The sequence below is a fragment of the Stegostoma tigrinum genome, chromosome 11, assembly GCF_030684315.1.
Source record: "Stegostoma tigrinum isolate sSteTig4 chromosome 11, sSteTig4.hap1, whole genome shotgun sequence".
NCBI classification, from domain to species: domain Eukaryota; kingdom Metazoa; phylum Chordata; class Chondrichthyes; order Orectolobiformes; family Stegostomatidae; genus Stegostoma; species Stegostoma tigrinum.
In genome coordinates, this window is record NC_081364.1 from 18,707,064 (window position 1) to 18,724,819 (window position 17,756).

At 40.5% G+C, this 17,756-nt stretch overlaps 1 protein-coding gene across 3 annotated transcripts in view; it reads left to right on the plus strand.

The window, feature by feature from the left end:
* Positions 1 to 17,756, plus strand: part of LOC125460414 (calcium/calmodulin-dependent protein kinase type 1) — a 203,082-nt gene that overhangs the window by 110,578 nt on the left and 74,748 nt on the right. For all 3 annotated transcript variants that reach the window (XM_048547881.2, XM_048547883.2, XM_048547882.2), the window contains exon 3: positions 16,771 to 16,902. In XM_048547881.2, coding sequence (XP_048403838.1) covers positions 16,771 to 16,902 — 132 coding nt within the window. The remainder of the gene's footprint in view (positions 1 to 16,770; positions 16,903 to 17,756) is intronic.

Genomic DNA, 17,756 nt, shown 5'->3' on the forward strand with positions numbered 1-17,756 from the left:
AGCAAGTTGCATTATCTGAACCTATTTTCCGAAACACACCACTTCATTACTGATTGAAGATAGTGGCATAGGGATCTAACAGCATGGAAACTCTGACTTTTAAGAGACCAACTGTGAGAGAGGAACACAAATGGCAGGGTCTGCAAGTTCATGTCAGTCTATGATGTGTGCTGTAGTACAGTGTGCTCTTATTCAAATCTCCCTGAAGCTGCTCAACAGCAGGGGGTTAGGGAGAATTGAGAACTAAATTCATTTCGGTATTTTAAGTTGTATTGTTAAGAAGTCATGAAGTTGCAAAAGAAGTTACCAAGATAAATTATACTTTTGTTGACTCTGTTGTATTTGCTTGTTTCTCATTGCAGACGTACCTCAGCAGTTATGTTTGATTAAACATATTTACAATCCTGAGTCTTTCCATTTTGCGTTGGTTTCATTGATGCCATTCATTCCACTTCTAAAACAATGCCCAGTTGTATGTGGGGCTTGATGATAAAGGCAGGTTTTTGGCCCATTGTCTGCTGGTGCTTCATTCTGACTTGTCATTCCTTGGTAGTTTTTGTTAGTGCGAGTTTGCCATTGCCTTCCACTCTTGGGGGCAGGGTGAAGAGACAGAGCCCAAATTAATCTGTCTTGGAGCAGAAAACAAACCTAGCCTTATTCTGAGCCACACACTAGCTATCTAGACAAGTGAATTAAGGTTACATGAAGTAATGACGTTTCCAAACAGTGACAAATAGCCCATGGCTAAGCATCACGAAATAAAATGTTACATTATCAAACCTCCAGGAAAATGTCAAACCAGAGTTGGCAACTGTAATTGCAATGCATGACGGCATAAACTGGGGTTAATGGTCCGTCCATAGTATTACTTTGGCAAGATTTCCATACAAAAGAATTATTATTTACTGAGCCCAGCTGTCCTTGGGGAAGGTTTGTGGTTGTCATAATATTGGTTTCTAGGGAAGCTGGTTTCTTATCGTATCCTGTCTCTCGCAGTTCATGAACCCTGGGTCAATGGTATTGTTTTTAAAAAAGTCGATTCACATGCTTGTTTTCAATTTTTTATGAATTCTTACTGTGATTAAAATAGAACTGACATAGTGTTTCTGTTCTTATTCTTTTGACTGAAGTGCAGCTTTCTATCATAGCTGTCATTCTCATGGTGCAGGCCATAAGATTGTAATCTACATCTGTTGGAATTCATGAGGCCATGAATTCATTCGTGTTGGAATGAAACGAATCTCCATTTTTGGATAATGTTTTAAAGTCAGGGTGAAATTATAGTTAGGTAAGGCTGTTTGTTAACACGTGGTGAAAGAAGTGAAAGCAATTTCACTGAATCTGCTTTGTAAGGAACGACAGGCAGAGCTGTGCAGCCTGCTGTTTTGTGGCAAAGACAGTTCTCGCTCAGACTCGATGGTTTTGCATTCATGTAGAATATAACAGAATATTTTTCACATTTGGAAGACTGCATTTAATTCTGGTCTACCTGCTATAGAAAAGACGTTGTGAAACTTGAAAGGGTCATAAAAGATTTACGGGGAAGTTGCCAGGGTTGGAGAATTTGAGCTATAAGGAGAGGGTGAATAGGCATGGGCTATTTTCCCTGGAGCATCGGAGGCTGAGGGGTAACCTTACAGAGATTTATAAAATTATGAGAGGCATGAATAGGGTAAATAGTAGGATCTTTAAACCTGTTTAGGGGAGTCCAAAACTGGTGGGCATAGCTTTAAGGTGAGAGGGGAAAGATTTAAACGGGACCTAAGGAGCAACCTTTTCACTCAGAGGATGGTGTGTGTATGGAATGAGCTGTCAGAGGAAGTGGTGGAGGCTGGTACAGTTACAACATTTAAAAGGCATCTGGATGGGTATATAAATAGGAAGGGTTTAGAGAGATATGAGCCAGGTACTGGCAAATGGGCCTAGATTAATTTAGGATATCTGGTCAGGAGGAATGAGTTGGACCGAACGTTTGTTTCAGTGCTGTACATCTCTATGATTCTTTGACATCAGTTTAGTTGAAATTTTGTTTCTGCTTCCATTGTTGCAGAGTTGCAAAGAGGAACAATTTGCAGCAGTGTCTTACATATGTCTTGAATAGTTTCAGATGCAATAGAGTGAGAATGAAGATTGATGCTTTTAATATAATGTTCAAAATTCTGAGGTGAAATTGAAGATCATCTGTATTTACACACATAACAAATACTTAATGGACTCAACATGTGAGTAGGTATTTAAATTGAATTGGAAGTTAAGCACATATTTGCACTTTTCAGAGAAACAGCAAATTTAAATGTTTGGGTTCTTGCATCAACGGTTTTCACATCAATTTTAATGGTAAGAAAAGATTAAGAGTGAGAAAAGATTGAGAAATATTGATGACTGTGAAAGTAATTATTTTATTATTATTGTGGTTAGTTCATTAAAATTCATTTGGTGTTTGCATCAAAGGTTTATTCGATTTATTGCGGTGCTGGTGGAATTTAGTCATGCTGAAGTGGGGAGTGACTGAGTGGATCTGCATACCAGACTTTCCTGTAAGAGACCTGAGTTTGAATCCTTCGCAGACTGAAAGAATGCAAATTTTTTCCTCTGTTTGAAAGGCTCATTTCTCAAATGAACCTAAGCTGCTCTTTGCATTGGTATAAAATAATTTTTGTTCAAGAACAGTGCTAAATTGATGAGCTGTAAATTGGGTGTCAAGGCTTGAATTGTCTCTAAGCCAAAATTTTGGTGAGCTTCCATCTCCAGAAACACTCAACCTATTTTCCTCTGATGCTAAGTTGTCACTTACACATCGATTCTCTCTGCATTTATACTGTATATGCAGTTGCAGGTGGTCTCAATCTGTTAATAGATATAAAGGTATCTCTAATTTGGTACGAATTAACTATCTCACTGAGTCCCAATAGATACCTGTGAAATGGATAATTCATCTTAGTGTAGTGAGGTTCACTCATTGAGGGTAATGTTGAAAGCATGTTATTAGGTCAGGGCAATTGGAACTTTACTCTCCATTTAATCTGTGCTGTATTGAAATGAAAAAAGCATGGAAGAGGAAAAAGGATAACATATGTAGTTAATTCTTAGGTAGCTTGTTTGGGTGAAATAGTGTTTGGGAAACATAATGAAGATAGTAATGCCAATGTAGTGCCTTAAATGTAACGTGTCCACTCTCTGAATACTTAAAAACTATTTACCTTGATTTACAAACAAGTTAAAACCAGTGAAACAAAATTATCCATTTGGCAAAAATTCAAACATGATTCACTGTTACATCATTCTTCCTGAATGCTTGCTCAACAGTGCATCTGTTTTGCATCATGTTCATCCGAGAGCTGAGCTTGCATCCTATTCATCACAAGACTAGCTATGCCATCCCTTTTACTGCATCTATGTTTACTTCACCTTCATTATGTCTGCCAAACACTGTATCACACCTGAACAAGCTTCTTAACAATTAATGACCAAAACTATTCTTTTTCCCCCTTCCTTGTTTTTGTATTCAACCGCATTTGACTCTGTTTTCCACTCCTGTTTGCATCCTGCATTAAGTTCAAAACCCTGACTTAAAAAGGCACCTCCAAAGGCTTGTTCCTTCCTACCTTTTTGTACACTGGCAATAAACTGCTGTGTGCTGGCTGCTCCTTACCCCTTTACATCTTCTGAAACTGTACCTCTCCTTGGTAGTAAAGCCTGCAACCTTCTTTCCTTTCTTCTCTAAAATACTTTCTCTAGACCCCTCTGCCTTGCTACCCATCCTGTTTTTAGTGCAAGTGCACTGAGATGAATAGCATTGGGTGTTTTTTTTGGAGTGGGTGGGTGTGGGGCCAAATGAAAGAGAAAGGAATAGAAGATGGTATAAGATGAGCAATGATGAATCAGCTGGCCTTTATGCATTTCTCCCAATTGAAGATGAGCTGCCCGTTCTCTATCACCTTTTTTATACCATTACACCATGTCAGTACTTGCTCTCAATGCATTTTCTTTAAGAAATTAGTGATGTTTAGAAGTAGGAGGACCATTGGGAACACTGAGTAAACAAGTTGTCAGCTAACTGAATGGGAGCTGTCAAAAAGCTGCCTTCAAACTACAGATCTTTCCTCCTCCAACATCCTGCAAGTTTTTTCATGGCTGTTGTGCTTTCTTTCCAAATAAGGAGTCCCGACCTTCTCCAGGTTAGCATTTTGCAACATTCTAGCCTTTGTCTATTTTTCACTTTGGAAAAATTGGAATTTATTGTGTTGAAGGGGATTAATGTATGCCACTTCTCATTGCTGTTCTTGCATCCCTCTGCACTATCATTTATCTCTCCCATTCCCCTTTAAAGATGCGGATGTGCCTGATTCGATCACTGTCTACGTCAAAGTAGCATCTACAAGCCTATGTCCTGATGATTCAGTTTATCTACACAGAAGTATGACATCTCCGGAAACTATTGTGTCTTCCTTTACCACAAATATGAGGAGGTGATGGCTGAAATAACTCCGCAGAAGCTGGTATCTCGTCACCAAGTCACCTTTTATTTACACGTGCATAGTACTTGACTCTGGCTCGGCTTCCTCAGAGCCACTGTCAGACTGAACAGAACCTCTGACTTCTGTTTATATCTGTCAGCCAGAGCTCCCTGATTGGACCTGGTTAACAGCCCAATCAGAGGTCTCATATTCTGTGAAGCCCACCTGGCTGTCCTCGTTATGATCACAGTAATGGCCTAGTGGTATTATTGCTAGACTATTAATCCAGAGAATGTGGTAGTGTTCTGGGAACCGAATCCTGCCAGGCAGATCGTGAAATTTTGAGTTCAATAAAAATCTGGAATTAAGAGTCTAATGATGACCAGTAAAAAAATCAATTCAATAAATATCTGGAACTTGGAGTCTAACAATGACTATGAAACCATTGTCGATTGTCAGGAAAAAAGCAGCCTGGATCACTAATGTCCTTTAGGGAAGGAAACTGCCTCACTTGGTCTGGCCTACACATGTGCCCAGATCCACAGCAATGTTGTTGACACTGAATTACCCTCTGGGCAATTAGGGATGGGCAATAAATGCTGACCTGGCCAGTGACATCCCATCCTATGAAGGAATAAAAGAAAAATCTTTGGGGTGGTTCATCTAAGTTATATATTCCATCGAAAATGATATACAACAGCAAACAAAATTAAAGCAATAAAGCCAGGGAGAAATCAGAATAAAAGTTCATTGTAATGGTCATAGAACACAACCAGTGAACTACTGGACACTGCAGGCATACTGATCATTGGTGTTCAGTGGTCATACAGGTATGTAAAATCACTCAAAATATGAACAATCTACTTGGAGAACTCATTTGGGCATGCTAGACCTGACATAATTGGCATTTAGCAGATCATCTGATCTTAGAAGCAAAGAAAGATCTTCAACACTGAAGGAGGACATTTAGCCTATCATGTCTATGTTGGCCAAACAAGTGCTGTCCAGCCCCTAATCCCAACTTGCAGCTTTTGGTCTGTACCCCTGTGGGTTTAGCACTTCATGCAGTTTCTGAATGCTTCTCACGCTAAGGATTGGGTGGCTAAAAATAAACAGATTCAGGAACAAAAGAGGCAAGCATGATGCCACATGATAAGTGCAGACTCTGTGTTTGGTTCTTATGCAAGTGTTAAAAATCATATCCTCAGACAATAGGCCAAATATACAGCAATGAAGTGATACAGTAAGGAATCACCTCTCTGCTATCTAGTTTCTTGTTCTAATTGATCTAACCTTTTCTGACATTTTTACCTGATTAGATTAACATCTTGCTTGGCCTTTTATAATGGGTTTTACCTTTGACTTTACTGTATTTAAATGTTCTGTTTAATTGGCTACTTAAATATTTAGAGAAGCTCCATTCCAAGCACCTGCCTGTTTGTAGGACAGCTGATTGTATCGTTCAGATAAGGGATTTTTAACCTAGCTGATGAATGACAAAATTGTCAGTGGCAACCTATTGCTCTTTACAACAGTACTGCTGTAACCAGTTGAATGTATCTTTATATAATTCAGCATCAGTATTAAAATAATTAGCACTAGGATTTGACTTATTCCAGCAGCCTGGGGAGGTTTCCTTCTGAAATTTGCACAGCTGGGATCTGAATGCTGATGTAGCAGCAACAGCTCTGATTAACACTTTCATCTTAAGTTACTATTTGCAACACTAGCACAACTCATGTATGCCTTTCTCATGCATATTTTGTCCAGTGCATACACTGAATATTGTCAATTGTCTCTGCCTGTGCCAATTATGCTCTGTCTGTCTGGCTGTCATTTTCATTTTCTTGAATTCTCATTCGATTTCTTTTTCTCAGTGAAGCATCTCTTATTCACATTCTCTTCAGTTTTCACTCTTTCCTTTCTCTCAATTTCTATTTTATCTGTCACCCCACCTTTACGTACACCTGTGCATAATGAACTAGGGATGCCCAGTGTTGGACAATGTTCTCGACATGCAGTTCTTCAAAATAACTTCTGGCTGACATATTTCATCCTAAAAATAAACAACATCATTTGTGTTAAGTCTTTCTGACTTAATTTTGTCACTTACTTTTGTAGCATTCATCTCTAGGGATGCCGAAGGTGAGCAACTGGGATGGTTAACCCCTTTTTCTCTAGGTGCAATTAATGCACTCATGGACTTGAGGCCAAATTGTGCCAGATTCATGATGGTCAGTGTTCACCACTGAGCAAGCAGGTCCTGACGTGCTGATTTATTACCATTAACTGGAACTCCAAAATGTCAATGTAGTTTTAATGTCATGCATTAATGAACATAAGTTCAACAGCAGAAAGGGCCAGCCAGTGGCACTATTTAAAGCGATTTACCATGTATGCTTACAGATGAGCTACTGGCTGGCTACCTTTTAGCTGTTACGATTCTACAAATACACAATGCTTTTTGTAGCTGTTTGAGTCACATGTGAGTGATGTGGTAACTGCTGAAAGCGCTTTCACTGATGTCTTTACAAGCCATCTGCTTCCAGGCATGGGCAAACTGGTAGTTCTTCCTTTTGAAATTGAGCATGACTTGGAGAATGAATAGAGGTGACTGCGAACAGGGCAGACTGCTGGAAGATGGAGGAGGAGAAAGACGGGATCACTAAGCTAGCAGTCATATCCGTCTTGAGTGTTCGGGGAGCAGTTCTGCAACTTGAATCTCAGTGTGGAGGAAGGTAGGGGATGTTTTATACTTCCATAAGAATGTCCTCACTGAAATCTGTCACCTACTGTAGCCACAGCTCTCGTCTCCAAGTTGGATAAGCACTGCATTGCCAGTGGCTGTGGAAATACAGCATTTTATAAATCTGGCTCCTTCCTGGCTGGAGTAGGAAATATCAGCAATGTTTTGCACTTTGACCTGTCCAATGTTGTGTAAAGAAGGCTGGCAGTTGTGATTGTGGCCAGCAGGTCAGTGCCTTGTTCGTGAACATCAGCCAGGACGCCATCATTCTGTGGCAACCCACTGTGCCAGCTGCATTTGAACCATATGCCAATGTATGGTAACTGCTATGGTAACCAAGGGTGGCTACTGAGTGACAAGTACGATCCACTGACAAGATGACTGACTCTGACTCTGGCTGTGCAGCCCACAAAAGTGCAGAGCTTGTGTTCACTGCTGGCCATGAAAAAAAAATGGAGCAGTCCATCGATGGCCGAAACAATGCTTCCTTGGATTGGAGTGCAAAAGGAGAACATGGCTGAGCAAGTGTCGAGATTTTGTGCTGGTCTGCTGCATGTTGTCATTTGGAAGGGATAGTGCCTACCACTGAAAATACCTGGAGTAACTGAGGGAAAAGAAAAAGGTTGGAAGTATCAAACTAGACAGCCCCCTGCTGCCCAGGCAGCCCATGAAGTACTCAAAAGAACATTCAGTATCCGCCACTTCCATTCTCCAGTTATCAACAGCTCCATGGTTTATCTTACCTTTCGCTGAATATCACCATGACTACAATGGAAAAAGAAAAGCCACCTCAGGATAGACATTCCAAATTGTATTTATACATAAAATCATTCCATACTCTGCATGGCATCAATTAATTGCTCTGGTTTCCTCCTGGTCTCTTGTCTTGTGGGTGCCTTTCTCTGTCTTGGTGCTCCCACACAGTCTTACCCCAGTGGCTGGTAGAAGGCTGCTGACCTGAAGGGGACAAGGCTGTAAGTGGCCCTAGAGGATGTTCTCTTGGAGGTTTTGAAGGTACACTGCCTCCTCTTGGCAGCAGTCTCACTGACCAGCAACAGTGAGAGGTGTGCTAGATTGGCAGGAGTGGAGGACAAATTGCTGGACCACTGACAAATCCAGATCCATGAAGACAGTGGTGAGACCTTCTGCCTCACTTGACTATTAAGTGTCTAATGGAGCGCTGTTTTTTACTATAAAGGAGTGTAATCTAAATATGGGAATGTTTAGTTATAATCATATAAAGCCTGGTGAGGCCACTTCTAGAGTACTGTACTTAGTTTTGCTCTCTTGTCTTAAGAAATGATGTAAATACCTTGGAACATAGGGAGATAGCCTTAAGTGGGAAACTCCTGAATTTTAACTGGTATGAGAATTTTTTTTCTCTCTGAGGATCGAATCTTTGTAATTTTTTTTCCCCAGAAAGAGGTGAAGGTGGGCTCATTGATGAACAAAGCAATCAAAGGTTATTGAAGTAGACTGGAATGTGGAATTGAAGATCAGTCTTCAGATCAGTCATGATTTTATTAAATGGTAGAGAAGGTTCTAGGGGACAATGTCCTACTCATTGTCTTGACTTGTATATTTGCTGTGACATTTGCCAACTAATGCTACCTCATTGGCCATTGAGTGCTGTGTGAAAATCAAGCCTACAAATATGCAAATGGGGCTGGCGGCCCCTTCTATGCTGGACAGGATGAATTCCAAGTTATATTCAAAGCCCTTTGCCAAGTTGGTGCTAATACCCTCCATGCTCCTTAACAATGACTGGCAAACTTCCGAATGGATTATTAATCCTCCGTTAACCATACTCATCAGTAGTCAGTAGACTGTAAGCTTCTCCCTCAAAGTGCATGTCCGATTGCTTTGCAGTGGAAACTGTTTGCACCCTTACCCTCCAGTAAACTGACCTCTGTAGTAATCCAACGGCTGTATAGCATCCATTTGAATGTTGCTTACCACATAAATCCATCTCTAATCTATCTTCTAGGATGTACACATTGTCAGTCTCTGAGCTAATGGCTGTGAGAGTGAAATCATCACCACAGCCTTCCCAATATTTGTCTACTAACTGCCTGGGTTACACCTCTTGTGTTTCTGAAAGGAAAAACAACTCAATGATCTGGTTGGGGTGTGTGGAATTGGAGAACAGAAGTGATGTGTCCTTATATTAAGTTGTAAATTGCATTAGTGTGGCACAGTGGCTCGGTGGCTAGCATTGCTGCCTCACAGCACCAGTGACCTGGGTTCAATTCTAGCCTCGGGTGACTGCCTGTGTGGAGTTTGCACGTTCTCTCTGTGTCTGTGTGAGTTTACTCCAGTTTCCTCCCACAGGCCAAAGATATTCAGGTTAGGTGACTTGGCCATGTTAAATTGCCCAAAGTGTGCAGTGATGTATTGGTTAGGAGGATTAGCTGTGGGAAATGCAGCATTATAAGATGGGGGGTGGGTGAGATTGGAATATTTTCCAGAAGGTTGATATGACCTTGATGGGCCAAATGGCCTGCTTCCACACTGTAGGGATTCTATGATTCTAATGAAATTTTTAAAAATGTGGATTGAGGGGAAAGTGAGAATTAGTTCTGAGGATTCCATCATCTCCTATGGTTTGAGTCCAGTCATTGCCTATGGCCATGGAAACATGAACCTGAATAATGATGAGCACTGCCTTTAAGAGCAGTGCAAGCTAGCCTTATGGTATCAGCAAGTCACAATTTTGGGCCTCCTGCTGATGGCTGCAGCCTAAGAACAGACTAGTAGACTCCGACCACATTCCGACACAAGGACGCTTTGAAATTCCACCAGCAGTGCTTCTGCCACATTCTCCAATTTAATGGGACAGCTCTTCAACAAGCATTAGTATTCTTCTTGAAGCCATCTCCACAAGGATTCAGGCAAAATATCTGTACAACCAACATGTTGACCAGATACTCTGCTCAAATGACCAACAATCCAATGGGGAATAAAGGAAATACTACCATGGCACTCTGAAGTTTGCCTTGAAGCACAGCAGCATTGAATCAGTGCCTGGAAGAAGGGCATAGTTTTAAAATGAGAGGAGAAAGATTTATAAGGGACCTGAGGGGTAGCTTTTTCACACTGTGGGTGGTTTGCATTTGGACTAAACTGCCAGAGAAAGTGGTAGACGCAGGTACATTTACAACATTTAAAAGACACTTGGACAGGTACACGAACAGGAAAGTTTGGGAAGGATATGAGCCAAATGCAGGCAAATGGAACTCATTTAGTTAGTGAAATTTGGCCAGCATGGTTGAGCTGGACTGAAGGGTCTGTTTCCATGCTGTATGACACAATTCCTGTGACTTTCTCCAATGCATTCCCAACGTGATAACAATGCAGCACCTACAACTGTGCACATTACTACTGCTGAGGCCTTACAAGTATCTTCTACAAGTTCATCACGACCTTCTTGCTTTTGTTATCTCCGCCCCTATTAATGAAGCCCAGGACACTGTATGTTTTAATGACTGCTCTCTCCACCTGTCTTGCTATCTTCTGTGCACATGCACACACAAGTCCCTCTGTTCCTCCATTCCCTTTAGAACTCAACTCATATTTTATATCGTCTTTCAATGTTCGTCCTCCCAAAACTCACCACCTCATCCCTCTCTATATTGAACCTTATCTATCTGCTAACTCCATCAGTGCCCATTTGGAGTTCTATACTGACTTCCTCAAAGTTTACAGTTCTTCCAAGTTTTGTCATCTGCAAGCTATGGAATTGGCTCCTGTGCACCAAGTTTCAGGTCATTAATATATACAGCAGGAAAAGCAAGGGCCCCAATACTGATCTGAAGGGAATTCCACTACAAACCTTCCTCCAGCCCGAAAAATATCCATTGGCCATTACTCTCTTACTATCACTCGGCCAATTTTGTATCTATCTTGCATTGTCCCTTTTATAGCGTGATCTAAAATTTTGCTCACAAGTCTCTTGTGTAGCACTGTGTCAAGTGCCTTCTGGAAATCCATGTGTACATTGCTGTCATCGACACTTTTTGTTACCTCTTCAAAAAACACAAGCAAGTTAATTAAACATGATGAAGCATAGTCGTGGTATAAAAGCAAGCAAATTCGGAACTCTCAATCCCACTTCCGCTCAAGATACTCTGCTACATGTGCTCAATGATCTGTCGATGGAGACTAGGATTGTTCACTCACACAAAGACCCACGACAGAAACTTTCAACCCTGAGCAGACATCATTCTTGAATTGAGGGACAGCCGACAATGTTGTAAACACACACCATTAATTTAGATGATCAGGCAGCACTAAGTTGACGTGCTACCTGTGTTACATTGAAGCGGCTATGGTTAATTGAACATCACGGTTCCCATGCCCTTTTGTTTTGGGGACTGTCCAATTTGTCCACCCACATCTTTACTTCCAAATTGAGCGAGCACTTTTATTTTAACATTTTAATCATGCAGTCTCTCTTGAATGCAACTTTTTCAAACTGAGGCTTGCGCTAGACATTGAGCCATTCAGTTTGAATTCTTCAGATTTGTTTGATCTCCATTCAGAATTTAAAAATGCAAAACAGACATTTTAAAACTTATATTTTAGTTATTAAGGTTGCTCCGGTTCGATGACATTTCTGAAGCTGGCATTTTTTTTAAAAAAGAGAAACCATATAAAACAGCCAAAAATGTGCATTCCTCCCACACAGCCTTGTTAGGGAATGAATGTTGTTGTAATCTGTTTGGCATCTATACTTCTTTAGCTTGTTGCAGCCAAAAGTGCCTACTAATAGAAATGATTGTTTGGTTACAACAAGTTTCACTTTCAGAACCAAAATACTTAGGTAATTGGGGGAAAAAAGATACACAATGTAGTACTTTGTTTGTTAGCATGTGGGGTTAAAGGATGCTCCTACTAATGAACTTAAGTCCTGGTGACTTGAGTTCACTACAGACATAGTGGATATCTCCATAGTCTGCTGTGTAAAATGTGAGACTAGTGGATATATTGATTAGAATGCTAACAATGGATTTCACCGGCTATCATTTCTCACTCTTACAGAGATGGTTAGAACATTATTAAATTGGTTCAGTGCCAAACTCTTGTCAAGCAGCTCCCTTCGTTGCTTATTTTGAATTGTCACCCTGAGATAACAGCTCAGTTCCTTGCCATGGGAAACGATTTCTTTGCATTGCAGGTGAGCAATGCATTAATGTTTCACTGGTTTGCATTTGGTCACTTTTCTGGAGAGGTGCAAGGTGGAGATGTCATGGAGACCTCGCTGTCACCCTTCATTTAAAATGTAGCAGTAGGCTATTTGAACCTGATCTTCTACCTCAACCTCAAATTCCTGCAGTAATCCCATATACTTTGATGGCCTTGGACTCCAAAAGTCTACTAAAAATTGAGAATTTCTCAGCAGATGAATAGAAATATTCAAGATCATAAACCGAGAAATCCGAGGCATCCTATAGAGGTAGGGAGACAGTGCCTGGAGGTATGTTGCATAGATAGTAATCCAAGCTACTGTTCTGGGAGCATGAGTACAAATTCTATTAGGCAAATGGTGGAGTTTAAATTTAGTTAATGAAATTTGGAAATGAAAGCCAGTTCTAGTAATAGTGACCGTGCAACTATTATCAATTGTTGTAAAAAGGCGTATGGTTTCCTAATGTCTTTTAGGAAAGGAAATCTGCAATCCTAACCTCCTGCTGTTTATGTATAACTCCAGATCCACTGTATGTGGCTAATTGCCCTATGAAATGACCAAGTAAGACCCTTAGTTCCAGAGTAATTAGGGATGGACAACAAATGTTGGCTTTTCTAGCAACCACCACATTGCATGAAAGAATAAAAAGGTGGAATTTAAGAAGAGAACCAGGGCATTCAGTCTCTCAGGCCTAATTATCTTTGAGGAGATCTTTACTGATGTGTGTCTTAATTCTGTCTTTCTGCCTTGATGCTGTAACCCTCAGTTCCCTTACCTAACAAAGCAACTATCAATTCTTAATCTGGGCTGTGTGCATGTTTCAGATTTCATAAGCAGATCCACCTTTGTCTTAAATAAATCCTTTATCCACATTTGACATGCCCTTGTTAACTTAGTTTACTAGGTTACCATGAGGGTTTATATGCTTGAAATATTTATGTTCTCCAATATGTCGCTGGAAATTGAAACTTGCTGTAGGTCAGATAGCCAAGTTGGTGTTTTAACATCAGCAGATGTGCGAGGCCAAGCAATGGCAGATGTCAAGATTATGCCTTAAGAATCTTGGGCAAATTTAAATGCTTGACCCTTTCCCGTCTCTTCCATCTTATACCCCCGCTGCATCTCTCTTTAAGTTCAGCTTGAAAGACAATATTTGTAATCAAACGATTTTGGAGTTTAGTCATCAAAAATCATCTTATTTAGGACAAATTGAATGCGTTAAGTAAATGTGTACTTTTGGACAGTTTTTAGAGACTACAAAGATCTGTACCCACTCACATGAACAATAAAGCAAAGGTAAGATCATTTTAACTGAAGATGTATGATGTCATGCTGCTGCATTGAAGATGAGATTACTGTTCCTTAAGTCGAATTTATAAAACAGCCAGTTATTGTATTTGAATTGCAGTTGGTCAGATCTTACTGGGCTTAACCCTCAGAGCTCATCTTTCAAGGAGTAATCATCTGCCATAATCTTTGAAAATAAGGAACAAAATAAAGGGGTGATATCGTCATTCTGAAGTAAGATGTCACTTTCAGTTCACCTTTTATTGAATCAATTGTAATTTCTATTTGGAAATATTAACCCAGTAGTTTTCCCTGGCATCAACAGCTCTGTTAGAAAGTTTGGAGATTGCTCTCAGCCACTCCCTGGTTTAAATGGAAAGTTGATCCGCTTAAAGTCAGACAGAAATGAAACAAAATTGCCCAAGTGCTTTCCAAATCAGAAGGAGGGTTAAACCAAAACTAGACCATCCTTTAACTACTTCGCTGTTCTTTTAATGCATTGTATTGAGAGCAGTTTGTGAAAGGTGGCTTTTCATTACACCAAATAGGAGATGGCTCCTCGATGCATCTCTGATAACCTCAGGTTCTTGTATTAGGAGGGCCCATTTAGAGAAAGAGCCAAGTACTTGACCCTCAGGCACTGTCATTCTTGTCGAGAGGAATACTCTGGCAATGGCATAGAATGAACATGAGATCCTAGAGTTTTCTGAAAATTAGAAAATCCATTGCCCTTTTTGCTGTATGAGATGTCAGTTTCATCGTTCGTGGCAATGACAGCATCATTGATTACCTACTTTTAATACCAGTCTGTCGCAAAGGGCTGCGAGGTGCTTTTCAATGAGTGATGTAGATTATAGATATCACTGTAAGGGATGCTTGTTGGGTTATAATGAAGAATCCAAAGTGTTTAAGCTGCAACAGTGGCATCAAAGCAAATTGTAATGCACTTCAACATGAAATGCAAAGGCTAAATATTTGTAACTCTCATTAGATGGAACGAACTCTAACAGGAGCAAGCATGGCATGTGAAAATTCATACAATGCTCATGCTACTTCTAAACCTGTTCTCCAGCTCTGTGACGGTGTCCATATTTTTCACTCAACGCGATGGCCCCTTAGTAGTCATCTCTCTGCTAATAGAAGATGGACCATGCTGATACAGCAGAGGTACATTAATCACTTTGCCTGGCTATGACATCGAAGAAGCGGGAGTAAGAATAGGCCCTTCGAGTGTGCCCTGCCCTTCAGCAAGATCATGGCTGTTTTTCTACATCAGCTACACTTTGCCACGCCATCTCCATATCTCTTGACTCCTTTATAAGTCTACTGGTCTCTGACTTGAATGTACTTGACAACACTGCAGTAGAGAACTGCATTGAATAACAATTGAGTGAATAACTTCCACCTCCTCTTTGGTTGTAAATGGTCTACCTCTTTACCTGTCCTCGTGATCATTCTAGATTCGCCAACCAGGAGAAACATTCTCCAAACATTTACCCTGTCATGCCCTTCAGAACTTTACATATTTCAATGAGATCATCCCTCATTTTTCTAAACTCTGGAGAGCAGAGGTTTTGTCTATTCATGTGCTCCTCATAGGGCAATTCTGTCTTTCCCAGTGCCAGTCTAGTGAACCTTTACAGTCCACTGAAGCAAATAAATCTTTCTTTGGGCAAAACACCCAGAACTATTCTCAGTGTCACACATATGGTCTCACCCAGAGTTTGAAACAGGGAATACATCAGGGTCTGACCCCCTGATCTTCCGGCTGTAGGAGGTCTACTGCACTTAGATTTTGAGGGTGTGAAGGGTGGTATTGCTGGGCATCAGGGCTGGGCATCACTTCTGTCCTGGTTCCTGGTCTGGCCAAGGTCCCACACAAATCCTCGTAAGCCTGCTTTACTCTGATATGGCAGTCCCGTTGAGAAAAAAAGCTGACATACCATTTACTTTCCTAATTGTTTACTGTACCTCAATATAAGACACACAGTATAGAATTTACAGTTTGCCAATGTTAACAAGGGAAAAGCAAGTGTCCTTTTACAATATTTTGATTGTTTATCTGTTGAAAATCACTCAACAGTAATTTTCTTGCCATAACCACGTATCTGATCCATAGTGATGAACAGGCAGCTATCTGGTGTTTAAATGACTGCAGGAAGTTGGACAATTTCTTTTCCTATTACATTTGTGGTATATGAACATGCGAAAGTAAACATTATTTTGAACATTAAATGTCTCAGGAAGGTGGTGTCTCCTATTACTTTCCCGCAGCTTTGCTGCTTCACCCGAGTAACTGTTTTGAAATGTGCGATTGGACAGTTCATAATTTTGGTCTGTTCAGCCATGGAATGACACAATCTACCCAGCATTCCTACCAGTGTATTTTTCATTCTTGCTCCATTGAAATCTACTAATGGAGTGAAGCCCTGTAAATGAATACACTGCCACGTACAGTGGCTCCCCCCATTCACTTGGCCTGCTGGCTGCTAGAATGTCTCAATAGACTCCTACTGCACTGAAAGAGGCTGCTTTGGCCCATTGTACCTGTGTTGACTCTTTGTAAAAGAAATATCAAATTAATCTCACCCCTCCACTCCACTCTCTTTTCTTCCTGTAGCTTTGCAAATGACTCTTTTCTAAGTGTGTAGGAAGTCCTTGTGACAAGTTGTTGCATCTTCTTCCATTATCTTTCAAGCAGTGTATTCCAGATCATGGCGACTCACTGTGTTTATGTCTTAAAATCTTCTCTAATCACTGAATCTGTTGCCAGTGGAAACAGTTTCTTGTTTGACTTTAAGGCGTTTAACAGGAGATTTCCCTTTGGTTAACCATGTACTCTTCAGTGCCTGACACTTCTCACAACAGAGTAGCAAGTACTCTGCGTAAGTCAAATGCTTGAGAATGCTGTCTTTACACCCCTGCTTGAATGTAACACTCCTTCCTGCCTCATGTTTAGGTGAGTTTTCTTGTGGCTAATTGGGGTTTAGTTAGAGATCCGTCTCTTCTTTTTCTCCACAAATTGTCAAGGAATGAATGACCAGTTGCCATGAAGGTTTAAAATGGTAATATGTCTGCATTTTGGTTTCTAGGGGTGCGTTCTCTGAAGTGGTCCTCGCTGAGGAAAAGCAGACTCAGAAACTGGTCGCTATTAAGTGTATCCCCAAGAAGGCTCTGGAGGGAAAGGAGAATAGCATTGAGAATGAGATTGCTGTCCTTCGGAAGTAAGTGATGAGGAATGTGTAAGTGAAAATGAAAATGGTGGGAGGTGGTGGTGGAATGATCTGTTTCTAATTACTTGTCCTGTTGAAGTAAATATATTCTTGTGCCAATTATAACTTTGTTCCAAGTACGAAAAATCTTGCCATATTAGTCATTTTGTACATTTTAACAGGGTTACTCAGTCTAAACTTGTCTGCTTTAGTAAAAGATGGTATTTTAGCATTGGGTCCACAAAACAAATATTGTTTGAATTTTCCATCTTAGCATTGTGTTAGAGTTTTTCCAGGGAGCTTACTGCTGATGAATTTGCTCTGCTTTGTAGACAGATGAGGCTTACAAACCCTTATCAATAAAGTACTTTTGGTGTGGAGGACGTCAGTAGCAACAGAACATTTTAAACTGGTAAGCGGGTACAAGAGTCCTGTTCCCCTGTCTCCAAACAACACAAAGTGCGTTGTTTGTGCTGTCAAAGTGTGATTCAGTTTCCCTTGGTTGTTCCATTAGTGACAGTTGGTGTTTAACAGTCTGCTTTAGCTACTTTGGCTAAACTGTAAATGGTTGGGCATTGCAGACGGTCTATGTGCCCTGTGACGTTGTGGCACCCATTAAAGCGTTGTCTGTCAGTGGTTATAGTTGATCCATTACAGTAGGAAAGGTTTCTGAGGGTCTTGAAGAATTAGATTAATACTAACATGGTATGAGGATTATCATCTACATTAAATATGTAGAGGCTTGATTTATTGTGAGGTTAAGTTAGATCCTTGTGGTAGTGCTACTCCCATAATGACAGGGATTTCTGAGATCTTGACCCAAATCTTTTAGGAAAGCTTACAGTGTAAGTAGGATTCATTATTTC